The sequence below is a fragment of the Notolepis coatsorum genome (assembly GCF_963971535.1).
Source record: "Notolepis coatsorum genome assembly, chromosome: 14".
In the NCBI taxonomy this organism is placed as follows: Eukaryota; Metazoa; Chordata; class Actinopteri; order Aulopiformes; family Paralepididae; genus Notolepis; species Notolepis coatsorum.
The window spans coordinates 6,343,011-6,363,854 of NC_140178.1; the positions used below are offsets into that span (position 1 = coordinate 6,343,011).

Consider the following 20,844-nt stretch of genomic DNA (forward strand, 5'->3'; position numbering starts at 1 on the left):
TTGCGATATATGACATTATTTTATGTAATTATGTTTACAATACAAGTGTCCTAGTGTTATTCAATTCAAAATGGTCTTTTTTTTTTTTTTTTTATATACTGCTGCAAGGACTTTACTTTTTTAAATCCATACCTGCATCAATCCATGATACTGTACACACCCTTCATATTCAGTATATATAACTCCCAGCCCTAGTCTACCGTAGGCTATTTGTTGACTACTTTGGCAAGATCCTCAATGATATAAATATCATAAGAACAATAATAATAATAATAATAATAATGCTTCTCTGCAGATAATGACCACACTTGTTATTGACTTCAGTCTACTGTAAAACACGACTTAGCTTCTACCTAGGCATAACAAAACATATTGTTTGTTTCCCGTTGGTTGTCAGTTAAGGCCATGGGTAGGTAGGGAATTTATTTTATTTCATTTTTTATTTTATTCTTTATTTATTCTTTATTTAATAAAAAATGTCACAACAACATGGATGCATGTACTCTGCCGGCATGTTTAATATCCATAATACTAAAGGTTTGACTAAGATTTCTATGAAACTTTATTATTAAAAAAAAAAAAAAAAAAAAAAAGGAATATTTTTATTTTTTTGAATTTTTTATTTTGAATTTTTTTTAAACTCATAAAATATATTGGGTCGCACCTAAAATCGGCAGGGTCGGTCGGCAACCGGAAACAAACCATTATTTTTTTTAGGCCCTACTACTGTGTGTAGTTGACATTAGCATGATACCACAAGAGAAGGTGTACAAAGCAGTAACCGGGGTGATTGATTGATTGATTGATTGATTGATTGATTGATTGATTGATTGATTGATTGACCGCTCACCTGCTCTAAAACAGTCTTATGGAGGTCTGTCCTGCAGAGCAAGCGCTGAAACACCTCAACCTGCACTCGCTCATCTGCCCTACCGCAGACCGCCTCATGTACCTCCCTGTAGTATGAAGGAACTGATCCTAAAGAGAGGGACAATATATCTTACTATCAGGGAGCACCGATCAAAACAAAAACATTTGCTCAACCGTGTAATACCGCGCTGAATGAATTGGGAACATGAATGAATGAATGGGGGACCCTGATGTAAACAAGACGAAAGTCTTTCTCTGGTCTGCGTCCCCTTAACACTAGCACAGCCATGGAGAAAATGTCACCGATTCCCGCCGGAACGGGTCAGATGACCCCACAGTTTGTATGAGAAATATGAGAAAAATAAACAGTGTAAACTATATAATTACCTCTTAATATAAAAATATGAGGTTTACCACAGGTTTGAATGACAAAATAAATTTAAAAAAAAAGATAATAAATAATATTATAATATTTTTTTTATTTCTATTTTTTATGGAAGAGCCACACATTGACGGGCAAAGAGCCACATGCGGCTCGCGAGCCATGGGTTGGCCACCCCTGCGCTAGACGCTCGCAAAGTGCTGTGACTTTCCACATATATATTCTATATATGTGGAATAACGTTCTAATTACATTTTCCTGAAGCCATTTAGAAATGTCAGAAACCGTGCCAGATAAAACGGGTACTTTTAGGAAAAGTCATTGAGTGACAGAGCTGGAGCTCGACCGAGTGACGAGGATACATTTATTGAAAATGCCCAGGGGTCATGTGACCCCTTGTCGGCTGTGCTAGTGTTAACAATTGTGTGTATTGAGCCGTACTGTATTGTACCCATTCTGCAATCTGTTAATAAAGTTTTCAATCAATCAATCAATCAATCAAAACATGTACTTATTATGTAATCATATCCGAAGATGTGGTTAAATAACGGTCTACCCAGCGGACAAGCACATGACCATAATAACAGCGCCCGCATATGAATTCGATGTTTATCAGAGGTTTACAGTTTAGGTTTGCAGTAGAATAGATAAAAGATCACCATGCAGGCAGACTACTGCAAAACAAAAACAAAAACATTGTATATGGGCTAGAATGCAACAGTGAAACTGCACCAAAACGTCACTAAAACACTTGTCATTGATTGTTATTATCATTATTAGAATGGAGTTTTGGAACCTATATGCTTTTATGATTAATTGAAAATAGGGATTGATTGATTGATTGAAAACTTTATTAACAGATTGCAGAATGGGTACAATACAGTACAGCTCAATACACACAATTGTTAAGGGGATGCAGACCAGAGAAAGACTTTCGTCTTGTTTACATCAGGGTCCCCCATTTTCAATTCATCAGGAGGGACCCTGGTGTAAACGAGACGAAAGTCTTTCTCTGGTCTGCATCCCCTTAACAATTGTGTGTATTGAGCTGTACTGTATTGTACCCATTCTGCAATCTGTTAATAACATTTTCAATCAATCAATCAATCAATCAATCAATGGAACCCGTTCTAGTGACTGGCTGGTCCTTAAGGTCCAGTTTGCTCTGAACAGGGTGAATGAATGAAAACTTTATTTAACAGATTGCAGAATGGGTACAATACAGTACGGCTCAATACACACAATTGTTAAGGGGATGCAGACCAGAGAAAGACTTTAGTCTTGTTTACATCAGGGTCCCCCATTTTCAATTCATAGTGACATTTATGACATACATGACATCATGACATTTATGGCATAGGGACATACATGACATACAGGTATATAGTACTGTTACATTTGTGACATATATATGCAAATATACAGTACTGTTACCCATATATCCTGACAGAGAGTATATACATATAGGGTACATCTGCATGTTGCTATGATGCCCCTCTAGCTCATGGAATGAACTCCAACAGTTTTGAGATTCTCCCCTCTGTTGTTGCAGAGTTCAATAAAACCTCCATCTCCAACCTTTGTCAATCAAGTTGTGTACATGTTTTAATCGATTGTTATCCTTATTTGTCTTATTGTTGTGATTTTATGTGCCTCTTTTATGTTTTGCTTAACTCTGTATGTTCTGCTTAATAACTCTGTATGTAAACTCGACGCGCCTGTAAACCTCAGTTGCGGCTTTCGAGTCTAAATAAAAGGTTTTTGAAGTGAAGTAATTTTACCAAGAATTTGCATCTAATAAAAAAAAAACTGGTGAATCAAGCAAAGCAGACGACGTCGATTCTCACAGTGCATGGTACAGTAGTAAACTGAGTTAATGTTTTATTATTATGTTGCTTTAGCCGACGCTAACCCAGGCTAGTCATAATATGGATCCCAAAACAACCAAGTGGTAATAAAGAGTAAAGAAAGACGCATCTTATCAAGTAGCCTCACACAAACAAAAGCAACTCTTCAGTGGTAAAAAAAAAAATAAAAGAAAACCAAATCAAGTATTCGTATGTTACCTTCATTGATCTCGCCTGCCATAGTTCACACACTACTGTCTGTCATGTGAGTAAAAGAGCTCCATGTGATTTCCTGAAGAACATGAAAAAAAACCGAGGTATTTTGTTCTTAAAGTTGTAGAGACTTTTTTTGTTTTTTAATCCCCTGCGTTTTCTTTAACGCAGTGCTGTGTTACAACAAACACTAGCTAAACTATGTTAATATGATAATCTATGTATAGTTAAAATGCATATAATGCGTTTGAGTCCATTCCCATTAGAATAAACTTTACTCTTTCCAATACCCCCCTCTTGCCTGTCATTTCACATCCTCTCCAGCAGGTGTCAGTGTAGCCTTCCTCTTGCGCGCGGCCATTGCTAGTGCAGACTGGCCGATAGAGTAGGGTATATCTGCAGAGCCGCAAGCCCAACGTCTGGGCGGGGCTTCGTCGTTTGATTGATTGATTGATTGATTGATTGATTGATTGAAAACTTTATTAACAGATTGCAGAATGGGTACAGTACAGTACAGCTCAATACAAAGAATTGTTAAGGGGATGCAGACCAGAGAAAGACTTTCGTCTTGTTTACATCAGGGTCCCCCATTTTCAATTCATCAATTGATAACCTAGGATGGCTTAGAGTAGACGACAGAGTACAGCAACTTGCAATGGGCCTGGTCTACAAGATACACTACACGACCAAGGTACCCATGTACATGTCAAAATACTTCCCAAAGGTCAGTGAATACCACGACCACAACACCAGAGGGAGCTCCACAAATCATGTTAAACCCAGATTCGGCTCAAACAAGGGACTAAACACGTTTCGCAATTATGCCACATCAATGTGGAACGCCCTGCCTAAAGCTGTAAAGGAATGTGAATCATTACCCACCTTCAAAAACACTCTCAAAAAACACCTACGGGAGACTGCAACTCGAAACTGGCCCATGTAAATGTCCTAACCCAACCCCCTCCAATGTACAGTAATAGAATAGAATAGAATAGATCTTTATTTGTCATTGTTGGTACAACGAAAATTTGTTAGGAACATCACCACTGGCATACAAACAAACATAAGATATAGCATGTGCAAAATAATAATGTCAATAATAATAGTAATATAGTAATAAAGTATCAATGTCCTCAATATATAACATACCATCATTGTCCCAAGTGCATTTAGTGCTAGTGCAAATAAATTAATAAATATAAATATTTCAGTCCAGTGAGTTAATGGAAGGAGGGGGGGGGGGGGGGGGGGGGGGGGCGTTGACTTGCAAAGGATGAAGTATTGTATAGTGCAGCAATGCAAGTCTGGTTCACAGTTATTGTTGTAATGTGGGAGTGGTCTGTTGGTCAGTCTGCTGGTTCCGGACTGGATGGATCTGTACCTTCGACCAGAGGGCAGCAGTTGAAAGAGATGGTTTGCTGGGTGGTACTGGTCTTGTAAGATGTTATTTATACGCCGTAGGCAGCGGGAGGTAAAGGCTGTGGAGATATCTGGGAGGCTAGCTCCAGTGATCCTCCTCACAGCCTTAACCACTCTGTGGAGGGCCTCCTTCTCTGCCCTGGTGCAGCTAGGAAACCACACCAGTAGTCCGTACGTGAGTACACTCTCAGTCTCTACTGCGCAGTGGTAGAAGTTGGCCATCAGTCCCTGTGGGAGTTTAGCCCGCCCAGAAACTTAAATTTTGAAACCCTCTCCACCTCCTCATTCCCAATGAGGAGTGGAGAGTGGCTGAGGTCACCAGTCCTGCGGAAATCGATGATCATCTCCTTGGTCTTCGTGGGGTTGAGAGCAAGGTTATGACCATCGCACCACTCCACTAGTTGCTCAACCTCCCTCCTGTATGAGGTCTCATCATTCCCTCTGATGAGGCCAAGCACTGGCCAAGTATGGTTGTCAATATTCCAATGTACAGTTTTGCTTGTACAGTTGTACAGTGTCCCCCACCCACCCCTCCTGCCCAACCCCCACCACCCCACCCACCTCCAATGTACAGCCGTCCACACCCACCCCACCTACCCAACCTCCCCCAATGTACAGTTTTTACATCAATACTCTTTTCTGGACTCTTTTTGTATCACAATGTTGTTGTCATAAATGTATAGATGTAGCAGTACTGTATATCTGTAGGTCATGTATGTCATATATGTCCTGATGAATTGAAAATGGGGGACCCTGATGTAAACAAGACGAAAGTCTTTCTCTGGTCTGCATCCCCTTAACAATTGTGTGTATTGAGCTGTACTGTACTGTACCCATTCTGCAATCTGTTAATAAAGTTTTTAATCAATCAATCAATCAATCAATAACATATAGGATGACATACACTTACAGATAGACAGTACTGCTACATCTATGGGGGCCTGTACTGTGCGTTGGGGGCCTGTGCGCATGTGAGAAACAAAGTAAAGTAATTCTAATCTAGTCTAAGGGTTAAGTTTAGGCCCTCATCCAGAAGAGGTTAAGCTTAGAGTAACAGTCAGGGCTGGTAATCCATATGATATTCAGTTTAAGATAAACAATTCTAGTCTATAGACAATTGGTTGCATTGAATGCTTTATTTGGTTACTCCTAATCCAATTGATATTCAGTTTAAGACAAACATATTTTACAGGGGTCTGCATCCCCTGTATTGTACCCATTCTGCAATCTGTTAAATAAAGTTTTCATTCATTCATTCATTCATTCATTCATTCATTCATTCATTCATTCATTCATTCATTCATGCATTCATTCATTCATTCATTCATTCATTCATTCATGCATCCATTCATCATCATTCATTCATTCCTTCATTCATTCATTCATTCATTCGTTCATTCATTCATTCATTCATTCATTCATTCATTCATTCATTCATTCATGCATCCATTCATCATCATTCATGCATTCATTCATTCATTCATTCATTCATTCATTCATTCATTCATTCATTCATTCATTCATTCATTCATTCATTCATGCATCCATTCATTCTTCATCATTCATTCATTCATTCATTCATTCATTCATTCATTCATTCATAGGCCCACAACGCACAGTACAGGCCCCTCCTATGTAGGGGGTTGCGGCACTGCAGATATACCCTACTCTTAGCTGGTCTCGCGTTAGCTCGCCGCTGTAGCTGCTACCAGACTGGGTTAGCTGGTCTCGCGTTAGCTCGCCGCTGTGGCTAGCTGGTCTCGCGTTAGCACACGGTAACTGGGTTAGCTGGTCTCGCGAGATCTCGCCGCTGTTGTAGCTCCCAGCAGCAGAGCAGCAGACACAACAAGAAGAGACAGAGAGACAACAATAACCATCAGTCCTGCTGCTCGTGGAACATTATGGGATGGAAGAAGATGCCATTATTATTCAATAAGAATCGGGTCTATAGTTAATAATAACAACGTCTGAAAAACTAAGCTCGTCATCGTAAGGCTTGTGTTTTTAATTTTTAATTTAAGTTGATTGGTTAGCGAGCTAACAGCTAGTTAGCTCAAAGATAACGATGGCTGGTTGGTTTGGGTTGTTAGCAGCTAGCTAGTTAGTTAGTTAGTTAGTTAGCAGGTCGTTTTGTTTATTATTAGTACACAGAATACTTTATTATTAAAAGCAGCTAAAGAAGGGAGAGCCTCGGATAATACTTGAATGTATGACGACGACGACAAATGGACTGGAATGACACACAAACGAAAGTGTCTGAATAGTAGCAGCATCAGGGCAGCATGGATCATGTCTACCAGACTGTGTTGATCGATTGATTGATTGATTGACTGTTGTTGTAGACAGCTAACGTTTTAGATGATTATATGAGCGACACCACGTTTGGATTCCTCCCTCCCTCCCCTGTGTCTGTCTGTGTGACAACAAGACAAGAAGAGACTTTATGAAGTGGACTCCACATCCTCATCATCCTCACCGCCACCACACTTGATTGTTGTTGTCGACCAGAGAGACTCGGTCACTCGGACCACCACACTGACCACATGGCCATGGTGGTGACCTTCTCCCCGCCCTGGTGGGTGAACCTGCTACACAGACTGCCCCACTTCAACCTGCAGTTCGAACAGACGAGCAGCGACTTTCGACCCGAGGATTCCACATATCAACAGGTAACTAAACTAAACACATGACACCCCGACGTTGACTGTGATGCATTGAAAATAATAATGGGGGACCCTGATGTAAACAAGACGAAGGTGGTCTTTCTCTGGTCTGCATCCCCTTAACAATTGTGTGTATTGAGCCATACTGTGTATTGTACCCATTCTGCAATCTGTTAAATACAACTTTCAATCAATCAGACTTGATTTGTTTCCCCTTGAGTTGGGGTGACAGCTGTGATGCTATGGGATCTACTACTACTACTACTACTACTACACACACACACACACACACACACACTGAACAGCTGTTGAGTGGTTCAGGGCCCTGTTGTTGCTTTTTGTCACCCACCCACCCCCCCCCCCCCAATCAGAAGAGATCTAGTATGTCTTATTAAAGGTGCTGTAAGTGGTGTTTGTTTAAATAGCTCTACATTCCAACAGCCATCATCACTGATATAGAGTGTCTGTCTGGTCAGTAACACAATACAGTACTGTCTATCTGTATGTCATATATGTCCTGATGAATTGAAAATGGGGGACCCTGATGTAAACAAGACGAAAGTCTTTCTCTGGTCTGCATCCCCTTAACAATTGTCTGTATTGAGCTGTACTGTGTATTGTACTCATTCTGCAATCTGTTAAATAAGGTTTTCAATCAATCAATCAACATGGGTCTCCCAAGTCCCTCCACTCTGCAGTAAACACAAAATGCATTGTCTGGTATCCCGTTCCCACTTTATCCAATCCGGAGAGAACCATGAATGAATGAAAACTTTATTTAACAGATTGTAGAATGGGTACAATGAATACAGTACAGCTCAATACACACAATTGTTAATGGGGTGCAGACCAGAGAAAGACTTTTGTCTTGTTTACATCAGGGTCCCTCATTTTCAATTAATAGTGTAGATATATATATTTTTAAAACTTATTTCAAGAAATCTTGCCAAGAAAAATTAGCTTACTGCACTGGTAGATTGTTTTACTTGTTTCAAGGACACATTTGTTGGTGATTGGATAAAGTGGGAACGGGATACCAGAACATGCATTTTGTGTTTACTGCAGAGAGGAGGGACTGAGAGACCCATGTTACTGACCAGACACTCTATATCAGTGATGACTGTTTACTGCAGAGTGGAGGGACTGAGAGACCCATGTTACTGACCAGACACTCTATATCAGTGATGACTGTTTACTGCAGAGTGGAGGGACTGGGAGACCCATGTTACTGACCAGACACTCTATATCAGTGATGGCTGTTTACTGCAGAGTGGAGGGACTGAGAGACCCATGTTACTGACCAGACACTCTATATCAGTGATGACTGTTTACTGCAGAGTGGAGGGACTGAGAGACCCATGTTAATACTGACCAGACACTCTATATCAGTGATGGCTGTTGGGAGTGTAGAGCTATTAACACATTGGGTGCTAGCCGGATATGACGAATTATCGCTTGGTTGCCACCACTCTAATCAATGAGAGGACGAGCACATTTGCGAACGCTTAAACTATATCTTAAATTATGGCTATGGGTCTAATACATCCGTCGCTTATCAATGACTTGCTTGCAGTCAACATGTACGAAACAGATTGTTTTTTCATCAGTACATTTCAGTTTTATACCATTTTGAATACGAGTATAGTTTTGGAAATTTCTAGAAAGAAAAAAAGATTCTGCAGTAATAGCCCTTTACTGGAATACACACAACACGTTGTCATTTTCCGGCTTATTTATGAATCGTTTTTAAATAAACGCTAGATTATCGATAGTATATGTGTACTTATGCACGCTAGAGAAGCGGGCTGAAAAATCGATTATCTATGCCGTGCCTGGCGCTAACGTTACGCACACACTGTACACACACAGGAGACACGTTGTGAACGCTGTGAAAAAAAACTCTGATTACCCCAATACTGGTAAAATAAAGTCCTTACCTCAGATCAGATGTTCTGCAAAAAGATTAATCCAATTCCTGATCGCCATTCCAAATATCGATCGCGTTTATTGATCCAACCTTATAATCCGAAACACATAATCGACGCTTCTTCCAGTGTCCTCAGTGGATGCAATAGTCTCAGGTTACATGCCTCAGAAGTAAAACGTGGACCCCAGAGTATTTTCTTCCGATGCATTCCCATCAACTCCATTCCAATGGGTGCAATACCATCCGGGAGACGATAGGGGGCGGTATTTGCCCTTTTCGAGCTCGGAGCCACTTCCAATGATAACGTGAGGCTCGATGGATGAAAAATGAATGGATATCGCTAATAATAGAAATAACGAGAAATCTCATCATTGGCACTCAACGCATGGCGGCCAACAACGAGATTTCTCGTCGTTGGCACCCAATGTGTTAATGTAGACTCCTTATTTTAACAAACAGACAAATGCCACTTACAGCACCTTTTTAATTAATGAGCCTGGGTACCGGGTCAAGAAAAAAATCCACTCACTGAAACTGTTTAGGAACCCTTGCTGTAGATTACATTCAGCTCTGCGAGGACAGCAAGCAGGGCCTGGTTTGTAATAGCCTATAAGCTGATCCGTTTTATTTTCAATCATGAACGTAAAGGAGGCAGCTATAAAGATTTTGTCCAACCTCGACTAAAATGTTCCCTTCACGCGGTTTGTTCCATGTCACCATCTGTCACCTACTATCTTAACTGTATATATAATCACCTCTTGTGCTCTTCTTCACCTTGTAGCTTATAAGCATCTGTGGGGAAATTTGAGGCAACCATTTGGATCTTGAACTGTACTGACAACTGAGTCTCTCTTAGATGATAGATACTAGATAGATAGATAGATAGATAGATAGATAGATAGATAGTAGGGGTGGGAATCGCCAGAGACCTCACGATACGATACTATCGCGATACTTGCGTCACGATACGATAGTATCGCGATAATAAATATATCGCGATACGCTGAGTATTATTATTTTTAATTGTTTGATCAAATTTAATTTATTACCTTTTTCTTCAACTGCAAAGTAAAACTTTGTCAACATGTTTTATCTAATAAAATAAAGTTTTCAGTCTGTTCATCTCACTTCAATCATTTTGATTGCAGAACATGGTATTTTCTCAAGCAGACAGATGTCAACACTGTACACTGTGTTGCACGAACCTGACAAACTGAACTGTTTGTATTACAGTCATATTCCAACTTAACTGAATGCACATGTGTGTGTGTGGACTACTGTACTATTGCAGGTATTGAAATGAACAATGCAACTTCCTTATACAAAAAAAATAAAAGATTATGAATAATTAAATATCGATACTTGGCGTCCCTGTATCGATACAGTATCGCCCACGCAAAATATCGATTTTCCCCCCCACCCCTAATAGATAGATAGATAGATAGTCCACTTTCATGGAAATTTGTCTTTGGCTTCACCATGGTTGCAATCAACAAGACAACAGAATACAAACACCACACACGTAGGCACAAAAGACATTGACCCAAAAGAGCCCACTAGGGACTGACTCGGGAGGTGTAGTGGATACATCACTCATTGTTGTTTCCGGCCGGTCCACCTCGCTTGAAATCGAAATGTATTTCCAATGGACACGTTTCTAAATCGTCTCGTTTTAAAACAAATAAAGCATGAACATTGGCACGGTGTACCCTTCTGTGCGTATTCATCCACAATCTATAGCTCAACATGAAACAATTCACAATTAATCGTAAAATAATTACGTATAATTTTATTTCAACCAAAAATGCTTAAACAATAATGTTGTTAGTGATGGAAGGGAACTCATTTTGTTTAAAAAAAAATAATGGAAAGCTTGCCAATTTTCATGAGGCAGAAGTATTACAATAGCCGATAATACATTTCCCCAATGATAAGTCCCTATATGAGTGGACCTCACGGGAAACTTAACGTGACATCAGACTACACCTCCCTATACACCTCCCCCTTGGACCTTAGATCTGTGGTCTCTGTAAACACTTTTAAAAAGCAGCTAAAGACTGTGCTGTTTAAACAGGCGTTTGGCGAATTATGCTCTATGTTAATCTTTTATGTCTTTTTATCTGTTTTGGCTTTTCCTGATCTTTCACGTTTTTAATTTTTTTTTTTACCATGCTGCTATCTTTTGCATTTTATTGATGTTTTTACTATGTGAAACACTTTGTGACCCTGGTCTGTAAAAGGTGCTATATAAATAAACTTTACTTACTTACTTACTTACTTACTTACTTACTTACTTACAGAGAGCGAAATTAACTTTTTGACTCACCGGCCAGTGGCGGGTAGATGGGAAGAATAAACCCGCCAAGCATATTTCTTACCTGCCAATTTTTTTTTGATTAAAAAAATATATATATATATATTTTATATAAATTTTTTTTAAAATAAAATATATATTATATAATCATACTTGTAGTTGTATTATCTGCGAGACACGCAATAAGTCAAAATGCTCGCTATCTGCAAACAGCTCCACTGTCTGTGTATACTTGAGTAGCCTCCAGCTCCAGCAAGGATTCTCTGGCCCTGCAGCTAGACCCTATATTCAGCTAGACCCTACATTCAGCATGCAAGGATTCTCCGGCGATGCAGCTGGACCCTATTGGTATAACGTTACGGTTCTTTTGTCAAATCACATTCAACATGCCCTCAGCTAGAATACGCATTCAATCAATGTTATAAGACATTGATATCAGGAGCTATCTGTAGCTACTGCTAGCCCGGTAGATAACGTTAAGACAATTTAGTTTACTGGGACAGATAGATCTAACGTGAGCTAGCTAACGTGAGCTAGCTAACGAGGGAACGGAGGTATTATGCACTCGAGTCGACTATTGCTGGAGCATTTGTTGATATCAGCAGCTAGCCAGCTAGATACCGTTAGACAATGCCTCGTCATGTATTAAACTAAAAGTGAATAGTTGACTGGGTCATTGTTTAAACAATAACGGTAGCTCATGGAGGTCCGCTCTTCTAGACTAGAGCAGACTGCCTGTGTTGACACGAGCACTGCGAGCAGAAGCCCTTAGCCAATAGTATCCCGCTGCAGGGCTGGGCGGATATGACTCGTTGCCACGGTTTCTTTCAAAATAAGAGTATCATACGAACCTAATGTTGCTAACTGCCGGAGCCATCGATATTATGACTGGAGATGCGCTTGGGGCGGAAATGAGACCCGCACAGATTTTCAAAATAAGAGTATCGTTATGAACTTGATTGATTACACGCCACACGGCGGGCAGCCCTCTAAGTGTCAAGCGCCAAAGGTAAAAACTGAGCGCCCCTGGCGGGCGGCAGGCTTTAGTTTCGGTCCCTGCTTACTTACTTACTTACTTACTTACTTACTTACTTACTTACTTACTTACCGTACTTTTCGGACTATAAGCCGCGGCTTTTTTCCCCATTTATCGACCCTGCGGCTTATATAACGGTGCGGCTTATATGTGGACAAAACCCGAAAATCGAAATATTGCTTTTTTTACTGCATTGAAATGTTATTTATCTGTTCCCTTATTTGCTAAACTTAATACAACTTGTAAATGAGTTAATGTTATTTGTCCGACAGTATTGTGTCCCAATGGGAGTCATTCTCTGTAGAGGTGGGAACTTAAAGCTCAATATAAGAACGGCCATGCACCACCACTCACAGAATCGAGAAAGAGCAATCAATCTGTCAATCCTTTCCGTGTCCGGGCCGGGTGAGGTTTCCCGTGTTGAGTCAAATTAAGCCGCAGGCTCCACTCCTTACATATGGTAATTAAACATTAAAACTCATGCGGCTTATAGTCCAGTGCGGCTTATATATGTACACATCATTCAATTTAGCTGCTGCGGCTTATAGTCAGGTGCGGCTTATAGTGCGAAAAGTACGGTACTTACATAGACAAAAAGAGAAACGACAACAAAAAAACCGGGACAGAGCTTCAGGTAACCTTTAGGGTGGGAATCACCAGAGGCCTTATGATACGATATTATCACGATACTTAAGTCACGATATGATAGTATTGCGATTAAAGATATATTGCGATACGCTGAGTATTGCGATATTAATATTGCGATATATTGCGATTTATTATTACCTTTTTTCAACTGCAAAGTAAAACTTTGTCAACGTGTTTTATCTAATAAAATAAAGTTTTCAGTCTGTTCATCTCACTTCAATCATTTTTATTGCAGAACATGGTATTTTCTCAAGCAGACGGATGTAAACACTGTAATCTGTGTTGCATGTACCTGACAAACGGAACTGTTTGTATTAGTCATATTCCAACTTAACTGAATGCACATGTGTGCCTGTGTGGACTACTGTACTATTACAGGTATTGAAATGAACAATGCAACTTCCTTATACAAAAAAAAAATACACTTCTTTTAATTTTCTGTTTTAATAATAAATAATAAAATATAGATACTTGGCGTCCTTGTATCGATACAGTATCACCACGCAAAGTATCGCGATACTACTACGTATCGATATTTCCCCCCACCACTAGTTCACACTGCAGACCAACGTGAATAATCCGATTTCTTGGCTCATAATGTGACTCAGATCTGATTCATTCATGACGGTGTGAATCTTTTTTTGCAATGTAACCTCGGTCTGAGCAGTAATGACTTTTTACATCACTAGTCTAGATTGACGTTTGTCAAAAGAATTTACGCCCATCTTCTTCATTGTCCATTTGTGCATGTGGGTCAGTTTAGGAGCAGTGACCAGTTCACACTGGAATCTGATATTGGGTCACATTTAAAAAAAAATATAAAAATGTGAGCAGCCTAAACAAAAAAAGAATCGGATCTGAGCAATAAATCAGAATTGAGCACTAAGGCCTGCAGTGTGAACGCAGCCTTAGATGGGCGTATCGATTTTAAGTTAAAGGATAATGCTGGTGTCATTTTGTTTTTCTTATTGTCAACACAGCCTATGAAAAAAAAAAAAAAAAAAAAAACAAGAGCAACAAATGCATTTCTCTACTTACAAGTCTGATCCCTTTAGCCGACACCAGATCATGGCTCATATCCACAAGTCACAGAACACCACACATTGTTGTCCAATAATAAACCGTTAAAAGGAGTCACAGAGCTGTACCCTCTCGTTTGGGTGGTGAGTGTAAGTCACCACTGAGTATGTGGCAATATCGGTCTGACTACCCTTTTCCCGTCAGTTAGACGAGTCGGGTCAGGGCCCCAGGGCCCCTGAAGACCTCTGCTCTGCGGCCCTCTCCTCCTCCTCACACACACGATGAGTCAGAGAGAATGTGAAGTTTGAAAGGAACACGCCCCAACATTTCTGGGGGAATTAGCTTTACCGTCTTCTCCAGAGAGAGACAAGAAGATAGAGAGAGACCAGTTTCCTCTCTGTGTGCGTTCAGTTCAGTAGAAACTTAGAAAGCTATCTGGCTGCACGTTAGCCTAGCTTAGCACAATGAATGGAAGCGGACATGGCCGGTTAGCCTATAGGCATTGTCCACTAACTAACACCTCTCCTCCTGAAGGCTGACCATTCACCAGCAGTTAGTTCTCCAGCACTTGGCAGCAGCAGCTCTGTGCCCCATCTCTGGGCAACTGATGGCCTGCATCCAGCCCTTACTGTACATCCCTTAGGCCTATATATCCAGTGGAGGATTAGCTGTCGGTCACTATGCTGAATAAGTTGATCATCAGATAAGAGGCCTGGCCAGGTCAGAGGAACTAGGTACCAGAGACTTAGTGGTGGGGGAAAATATCGATACAGTATAGTATCGCGATACTTTGCGCGGCGATACCGTATCGATACAAGGACGCCAAGTATCGATATTTTATTATGCACACATTTTTATTTGGTATAATAAGGAAGTTGCATTGTTCGTTTCAATACCTGTAATGGTACAGTAGTCCACACACACACATGTGCATTCAGTTAAGTTGGAATATGACTGTAATACAAACAGTTCCGTTTGTCAGGTTCATGCAACACAGATTACAGTGTTGATTGATTGATTGATTGATTGAAAACTTTATTAACAGATTGCAGAATGGGTACAGTACAGTACAGCTCAATACACACAATTGTTAAGGGGATGCAGACCAGAGAAAGACTTTCGTCTTGTTTACATCAGGGTCCCCCATTTTCAATTCATCGTAACATATATGACATACATGACATACAGATAGACAGTACTGCTACATCTATACATTTATGACATACCAGATTTGCAATTACAGTACTGTTTGTGATACAAAAAGAGTAAAAAAAAAAAAAAAAAAAAAAAGTATATACATTTGACGTAGAACTGTACATTGGATTGGGTAGGTGGGGGTGGGGGGGGACTGTACATTGGAGGTGGTTGGGTGGGTGGGGGGGGGGGGGGGGGGGTTGGGTAGGAGTGGGGGGGGGGGGGGGGGGTTGGGTAGGAGGGGTCGGTGGGGGACACAGTGTACAACTGTACAAACAAAACTGTACATTGGATTATTGACAAGACCATACTTGGTAATTTACTGTACATTGGAGGGGGTTGTGTTCGGACATTTATAGGGGCCAGTTTCGAGTTGCAGTCTCCCTTAGGTGTTTTTTGAGAGTGTTTTTGAAAGTGGGTAGTGATTCACATTCCTTTACAGCTTTGGGTAGGGCGTTCCACATTGATGTGGCATAATTGCGAAACGTGTTTAGTCCCTTGTTTGAGCCGAATCTGGGTTTAATTTGATTTGTGGAGCTCCCTCTGGTGTTGTGGTCGTGGTATTCACTGACCTTTGGGAAGTATTTTGTCATGTACATGGGTACCTTGGTCGTGTAGTGTATCTTGTAGACCAGGCCCATTGCAAGTTGCTGTACTCTGTCGTCTACTCTAAGCCATCCTAGGTTGTCAAAGTGGGCAGGGGTGAGGTGGGTTCTAGGAGTAAGGTCAAGCAGTAGTCTGACCAGTTTGTTTTGAGATGTTTGTAATTTTGTTTTTAGCGCCTTTGAGGTGCTTTGGTACCATGAGGTGCAAGCATAGTCGTAGTACCCTTGAATGAGTGCTCCTGCCAGAGTCTTCAGGGTATTCTTGTTTACCAGTGAGGAGATCCGGTACAAGAATCGAGTTTGTTGGTTGACTTTTTTTATTACATTTTTATTACATTTTATTTATTTTATTACATTTTTATTACATTGTTGACATCCGTCTGCTTGAGAAAATACCATTTGCTGCAATAAAAATGATTGAAGTGAGATGAACAGACTGAACACTTTATTTGATCAGATAAAACATGTTGACAAAGTTTTACTTTGCAGTTGAAAAAAGGTAATCGCAATACATCGCAATATTAATATCGCAATATATTTTTTATCGCAATACTATCGTATCGTGACGTAAGTATTGCCTCTGGTGAGTCCCGCCCCCCTAGTGGAAAGACTGCGCTGGCTTTGGAAGATGAAGGGTTAGTTCCCCAGAGGTGTTTCAGCAGCAGGATTGTCCTTTTGTGCATCGACTCCCTGCAAAGAGTCACTTTTAAGTGTTCTGGTCGGACCTGTTGAGCTCACGACGGTCGCTCTCTGGTGCTTGGAGATGAGATATTCATCCCCTTGGGGAAATGTTGGTGTCATACTGTAGCAGCAGGGGGGGGGGGGTACAGGTATGCGTATGAGCAGGGTAGGGTAGTAGAAACAGGCACGTGCACACATAGAGGCCAAGGGGTGCTTGAGCACCTGCCCTTTTGAGCCTCATCAAAAAAGTGCCCTTTTTGGAAAAAGAAATTAATAAAAATAGTTTTTTTCTTTTTTTTTCTTCTTTTTACCGTTACGCATATAGACTGCCCTTCCAACTGAAAAATGGATAGGATCAAAATATTAGGTAAAGAGAGAGAGATGCCCCATATTCCATTGCAGTTTGCACGGCCTCCTCAGCGTGCCTCTATATTTTATGCATAGCGTGGGTGGTGATGATGATGATGATGATGATAGAAACCGCTGTGGCGCATACAGTTGAATGCTGGTATTACACTCACTGAGGGACACGAAGAAGTCAAGTCCGATGGGATTTGGGAATCTCAAATACAAATCGGGATTGGAATAAAAAATGCATTTATATTAAACAATACAGAATATACAGCACTTCTTGGGGTCTGTAGGGTAAGCACTTATTCCCTCCCCCCTGAACATGTATGGAGATGTATGGGCCTTTTAAGTCAGTGATAAAAGTGTCTTTCAAGGATAAGTGAGCTCCTGCACTGATTATTATAGTTTAATATTCAATATTTGATCACCAAAACCCCCCAAAAAACATAAAAAGGGGGCCCCCGCACGAAAAGGCGCGCGTGCTCGGTTAATATATACACACAGGTGTAGTGCCCTTTTCAGCCTTTGAGCACCTGCCCCTCTAAAGTCCTGTGCACGTCCCTGAGTAGAAAGACATAAATATAGGCAATATATTTAGAACTGAATATAGAAATATGAGAAAAAGTAACAGTGTAAACAATATAATTAACTCGATAAAGAATTGTACAGTATAGCGCAGGGCTCAGGAAGTTAAGACGGTTGCTATGGATGCCGGTCGCTTCCAATCATTGTGCTAAGCTAGGCTAACGTGCAGCCAGATAGCTTTCTACTGAACACACACAGAGAGGAAACTGGTATCTATCTTTTTGTCTCACTCTGGAGAAGACGGTAAGCCAATTTACCCAAATGTTGGCGTGTTCCTTTTAGGGATGGGCGTGAGTAATATCGATCGATTACTCGTAGCTATGAGAAAAATCAAAGAGAAAAAAAAATTGAAATAATAAATTTAAATGAGAATTTTCTTTAATTTTTTTTTTACATATCTTTTCACATGTATGTGTAAGCTTATAACTGTTTGTTGGTTTCCTTAAACATATATACGTGAATGAACAAATAAGTTAAACATTTTTAAAATAAATAAAATTCTAATATATATATATATATATTTCTTTTAAGTTTTTTTTCCCCTTTTCGAGTAATACACGATCAACCGAGTAGTATAGCATGCGATCAATCGATCTGGATTTTTCTTTAAAATGCCCATCCCTAGTTCCTTTAAGTTTTTGCCTTGGTTTGGTTAAAAAGTGTATAACACCAGTTCCAGCTCATGGTGTAGTTTGTGGGGCGTGTGGGGCGCTCTGTTTGAGACGCCCTTGTGAACTTAGCAGACGTTAATCAATTAGTGAGTCAAAACATTAAATGGTGCATTAAATGTTTTTATCCAAAAGCGATTTACAATTTGTTCCTCACATCGATCTTTACCCATTCACTCGCACACTGGCGGCGTAGGTGACCATGCAAGGTGCCGACCTGCTCAGGCATAACAAAAAATAATTGGAGCAGTTGGGGGTTAAGTGTCACTTTGACACGCTACCGAGCGGGAATCGAACCGGGAACCTCCCGATTATTACCAGACGGCCGCTCTACTTGCTGAGCCACTGTCGCCCCACATTAGGCTACTACCTGCGAGCAATGTGTTTACTATTTAAACCTGACATGAGTAACAGTACTCTGAACATAGCATTATAGTCTAAAAGACTGCATACTAGACTGCTGTCTAGGTGGATTTGGTTTTAGTTTATTCCTGTGAGCTATGGATTCATTTTTGGGTTTACTCTTGTGAGCTGTCAATCACCAGACTCTCTGTGATGTTGATGTGGCGTGGCAGGTGTGTGAGCTTGATTGGCACCTGTCAGGTGTGCCGTGTCGTCAGGTAGGGTTGGGTTCCGGACGCTCTGATGCCTGTTAATGACTCTTTTTGTCCTCAGTAGTAGAGAGGAGTGTTTCTTGAGACCTCAGAGGACAGTTTCTAGGTTTCTCTCTCTTGTCCTCAGTAGTAGAGAGGAGTGTTTCTTGAGACCTCAGAGGACAGTTTCTAGGTTTCTCTCTCTTGTCCTCAGTAGTAGAGAGGAGTGTTTCTTGAGACCTCAGAGGACAGTTTCTAGGTTTCTCTCTCGTGTCCTCAGTAGTAGAGAGGAGTGTTTCTTGAGACCTCAGAGGACAGTTTCTAGGTCTCTCTCTCTTGTCCTCAGTAGTAGAGAGGAGTGTTTCTTGAGACCTCAGAGGACAGTTTCTAGGTTTCTCTCTCTTGTCCTCAGTAGTAGAGAGGAGTGTTTCTTGAGACCTCAGGACAGTTTCTAGGTTTCTCTCTCTTGTCCTCAGTAGTAGAGAGGAGTGTTTCTTGAGACCTCAGAACAGTTTCTAGGTTTCTCTCTCTTGTCCTCAGCAGTAGAGAGGAGTGTTTCTTGAGACCTCAGACCAGTTTCTAGGTTTCTCTCTCTTGTCCTCAGTAGTAGAGAGGAGTGTTTCTTGAGACCTCAGACCAGTTTCTAGGTTTCTCTCTCTTGTGTCCTCAGTAGTAGAGAGGAGTGTTTCTTGAGACCTCAGAACAGTTTCTAGGTTTCTCTCTCTTGTCCTCAGTAGTAGAGAGGAGTGTTTCTTGAGACCTCAGAACAGTTTCTAGGTTTCTCTCTCTCTGAAGTGCTTTTGTTTTTCCTTTTATTTTCAACTGCTAGACAGTGGTGGTTGTTTTGGGGTTTTTCCCCATTAACCCTCTGGGGCAGGGGTCTCGAACTCAATTTACCTGGGGGCCGCTGGAGGTAGAGTCTGGGTGAGGCTGGGCCGCATCAAATATTCCACACAAAAAGGGTTTCAAGTAATTTAAATTTTTTTTTATGGAAATGTATGGTTGAAACATGCACACGTTCAAACGCACACACACTAATAAGCAATTGGAGGCTTTTAACCAGGGCCGGTCTGGGGAAATCATTCAGGCCAGGAAATATAGTGCAAAATATAGGCCACTTTTTAAGCGGGGGGGTCCCCCACCAGGAGATTTTGTGTTACAAAGACTTCATTTCCTGCATTCTGGTGCAGGAATTGTTTTATTTGTACCCTTTAAATGCCAGTGTTTGTGATGACATGACTGCAATTTTTTTTTGTGGAAATCATCTGGGGGGCCGCAAAATATCATCCAGCGGGCCGCAATTGGCCCGCGGGCCGCGAGTTTGAGAGCCCTGCTCTGGGGTAACTGAATCCCCTTATTGTGCCTGCCTGCCTGCCTGTAAAGTCCTTATTCGGTACAGCCTTGGTTGACACGCTCAAGCACCTTTCCTTATGAAATCAGCGGCGTTTAGTTGGTTTGCGTTATCAAAAAAGGGTATTTATTGTAAGTAACTTGAAGCTTGATTGATTAGCGTGGGTTTGTTATTAGATTACCAGACGGCGTGGAGGTGTGCTGGTTCGTTCACTCAGCAGGGCTCCGGTTCAAGCTCCAGCTCCGTTCTGGAGCCTCTGAACCTTGGTCTCGCTCTCTCCGTTTCCCACCTATTTAAGGAGAACCAACGTTCCACACCGTCCTCCGTCATCTCAACGGGGGGGGGGGGGGGGGGGGGGGGCGTTACTCAGGCGGAGGTAAACACAACCGGTTGAACACGACAGACAGTGGCGAAATGTGCCGTATATAAAACAGCTTCGGAGGTTCGGCTTTGCACCATGCTGATCCACTCGACAGG

At 41.1% G+C, this 20,844-nt stretch overlaps 2 protein-coding genes across 3 annotated transcripts in view; one reads left to right on the forward strand and one right to left on the reverse strand.

The window, feature by feature from the left end:
* snx8a (sorting nexin 8a) overlaps positions 1–3,443 on the reverse strand; it is a 41,143-nt gene extending 37,700 nt beyond the window's left edge. The window contains exons 1-2 of one of the 2 annotated variants that reach the window (XM_084328713.1): positions 3,319–3,386; positions 851–978 (exon numbers count right to left, since the gene is read on the reverse strand). In XM_084328713.1, coding sequence (XP_084184839.1) covers positions 851–978; positions 3,319–3,340 — 150 coding nt within the window. In that variant the 5' untranslated portion in view covers positions 3,341–3,386. Of the gene's footprint in view, positions 1–850; positions 979–3,318 lie in introns of both variants that reach the window. The other variant, XM_084328714.1, reaches the window with a different exon arrangement.
* Positions 3,444–6,773: 3,330 nt separating this feature from the next.
* Positions 6,774–20,844, forward strand: part of ttyh3a (tweety family member 3a) — a gene marked incomplete at its 3' end in the record, with an annotated part of 98,673 nt that continues 84,602 nt past the window's right edge. The window contains 1 exon segment of the mRNA XM_084328330.1: positions 6,774–7,400. Within this exon segment, the coding sequence (XP_084184456.1) occupies positions 7,275–7,400 (126 nt within the window). The 5' untranslated portion in view covers positions 6,774–7,274.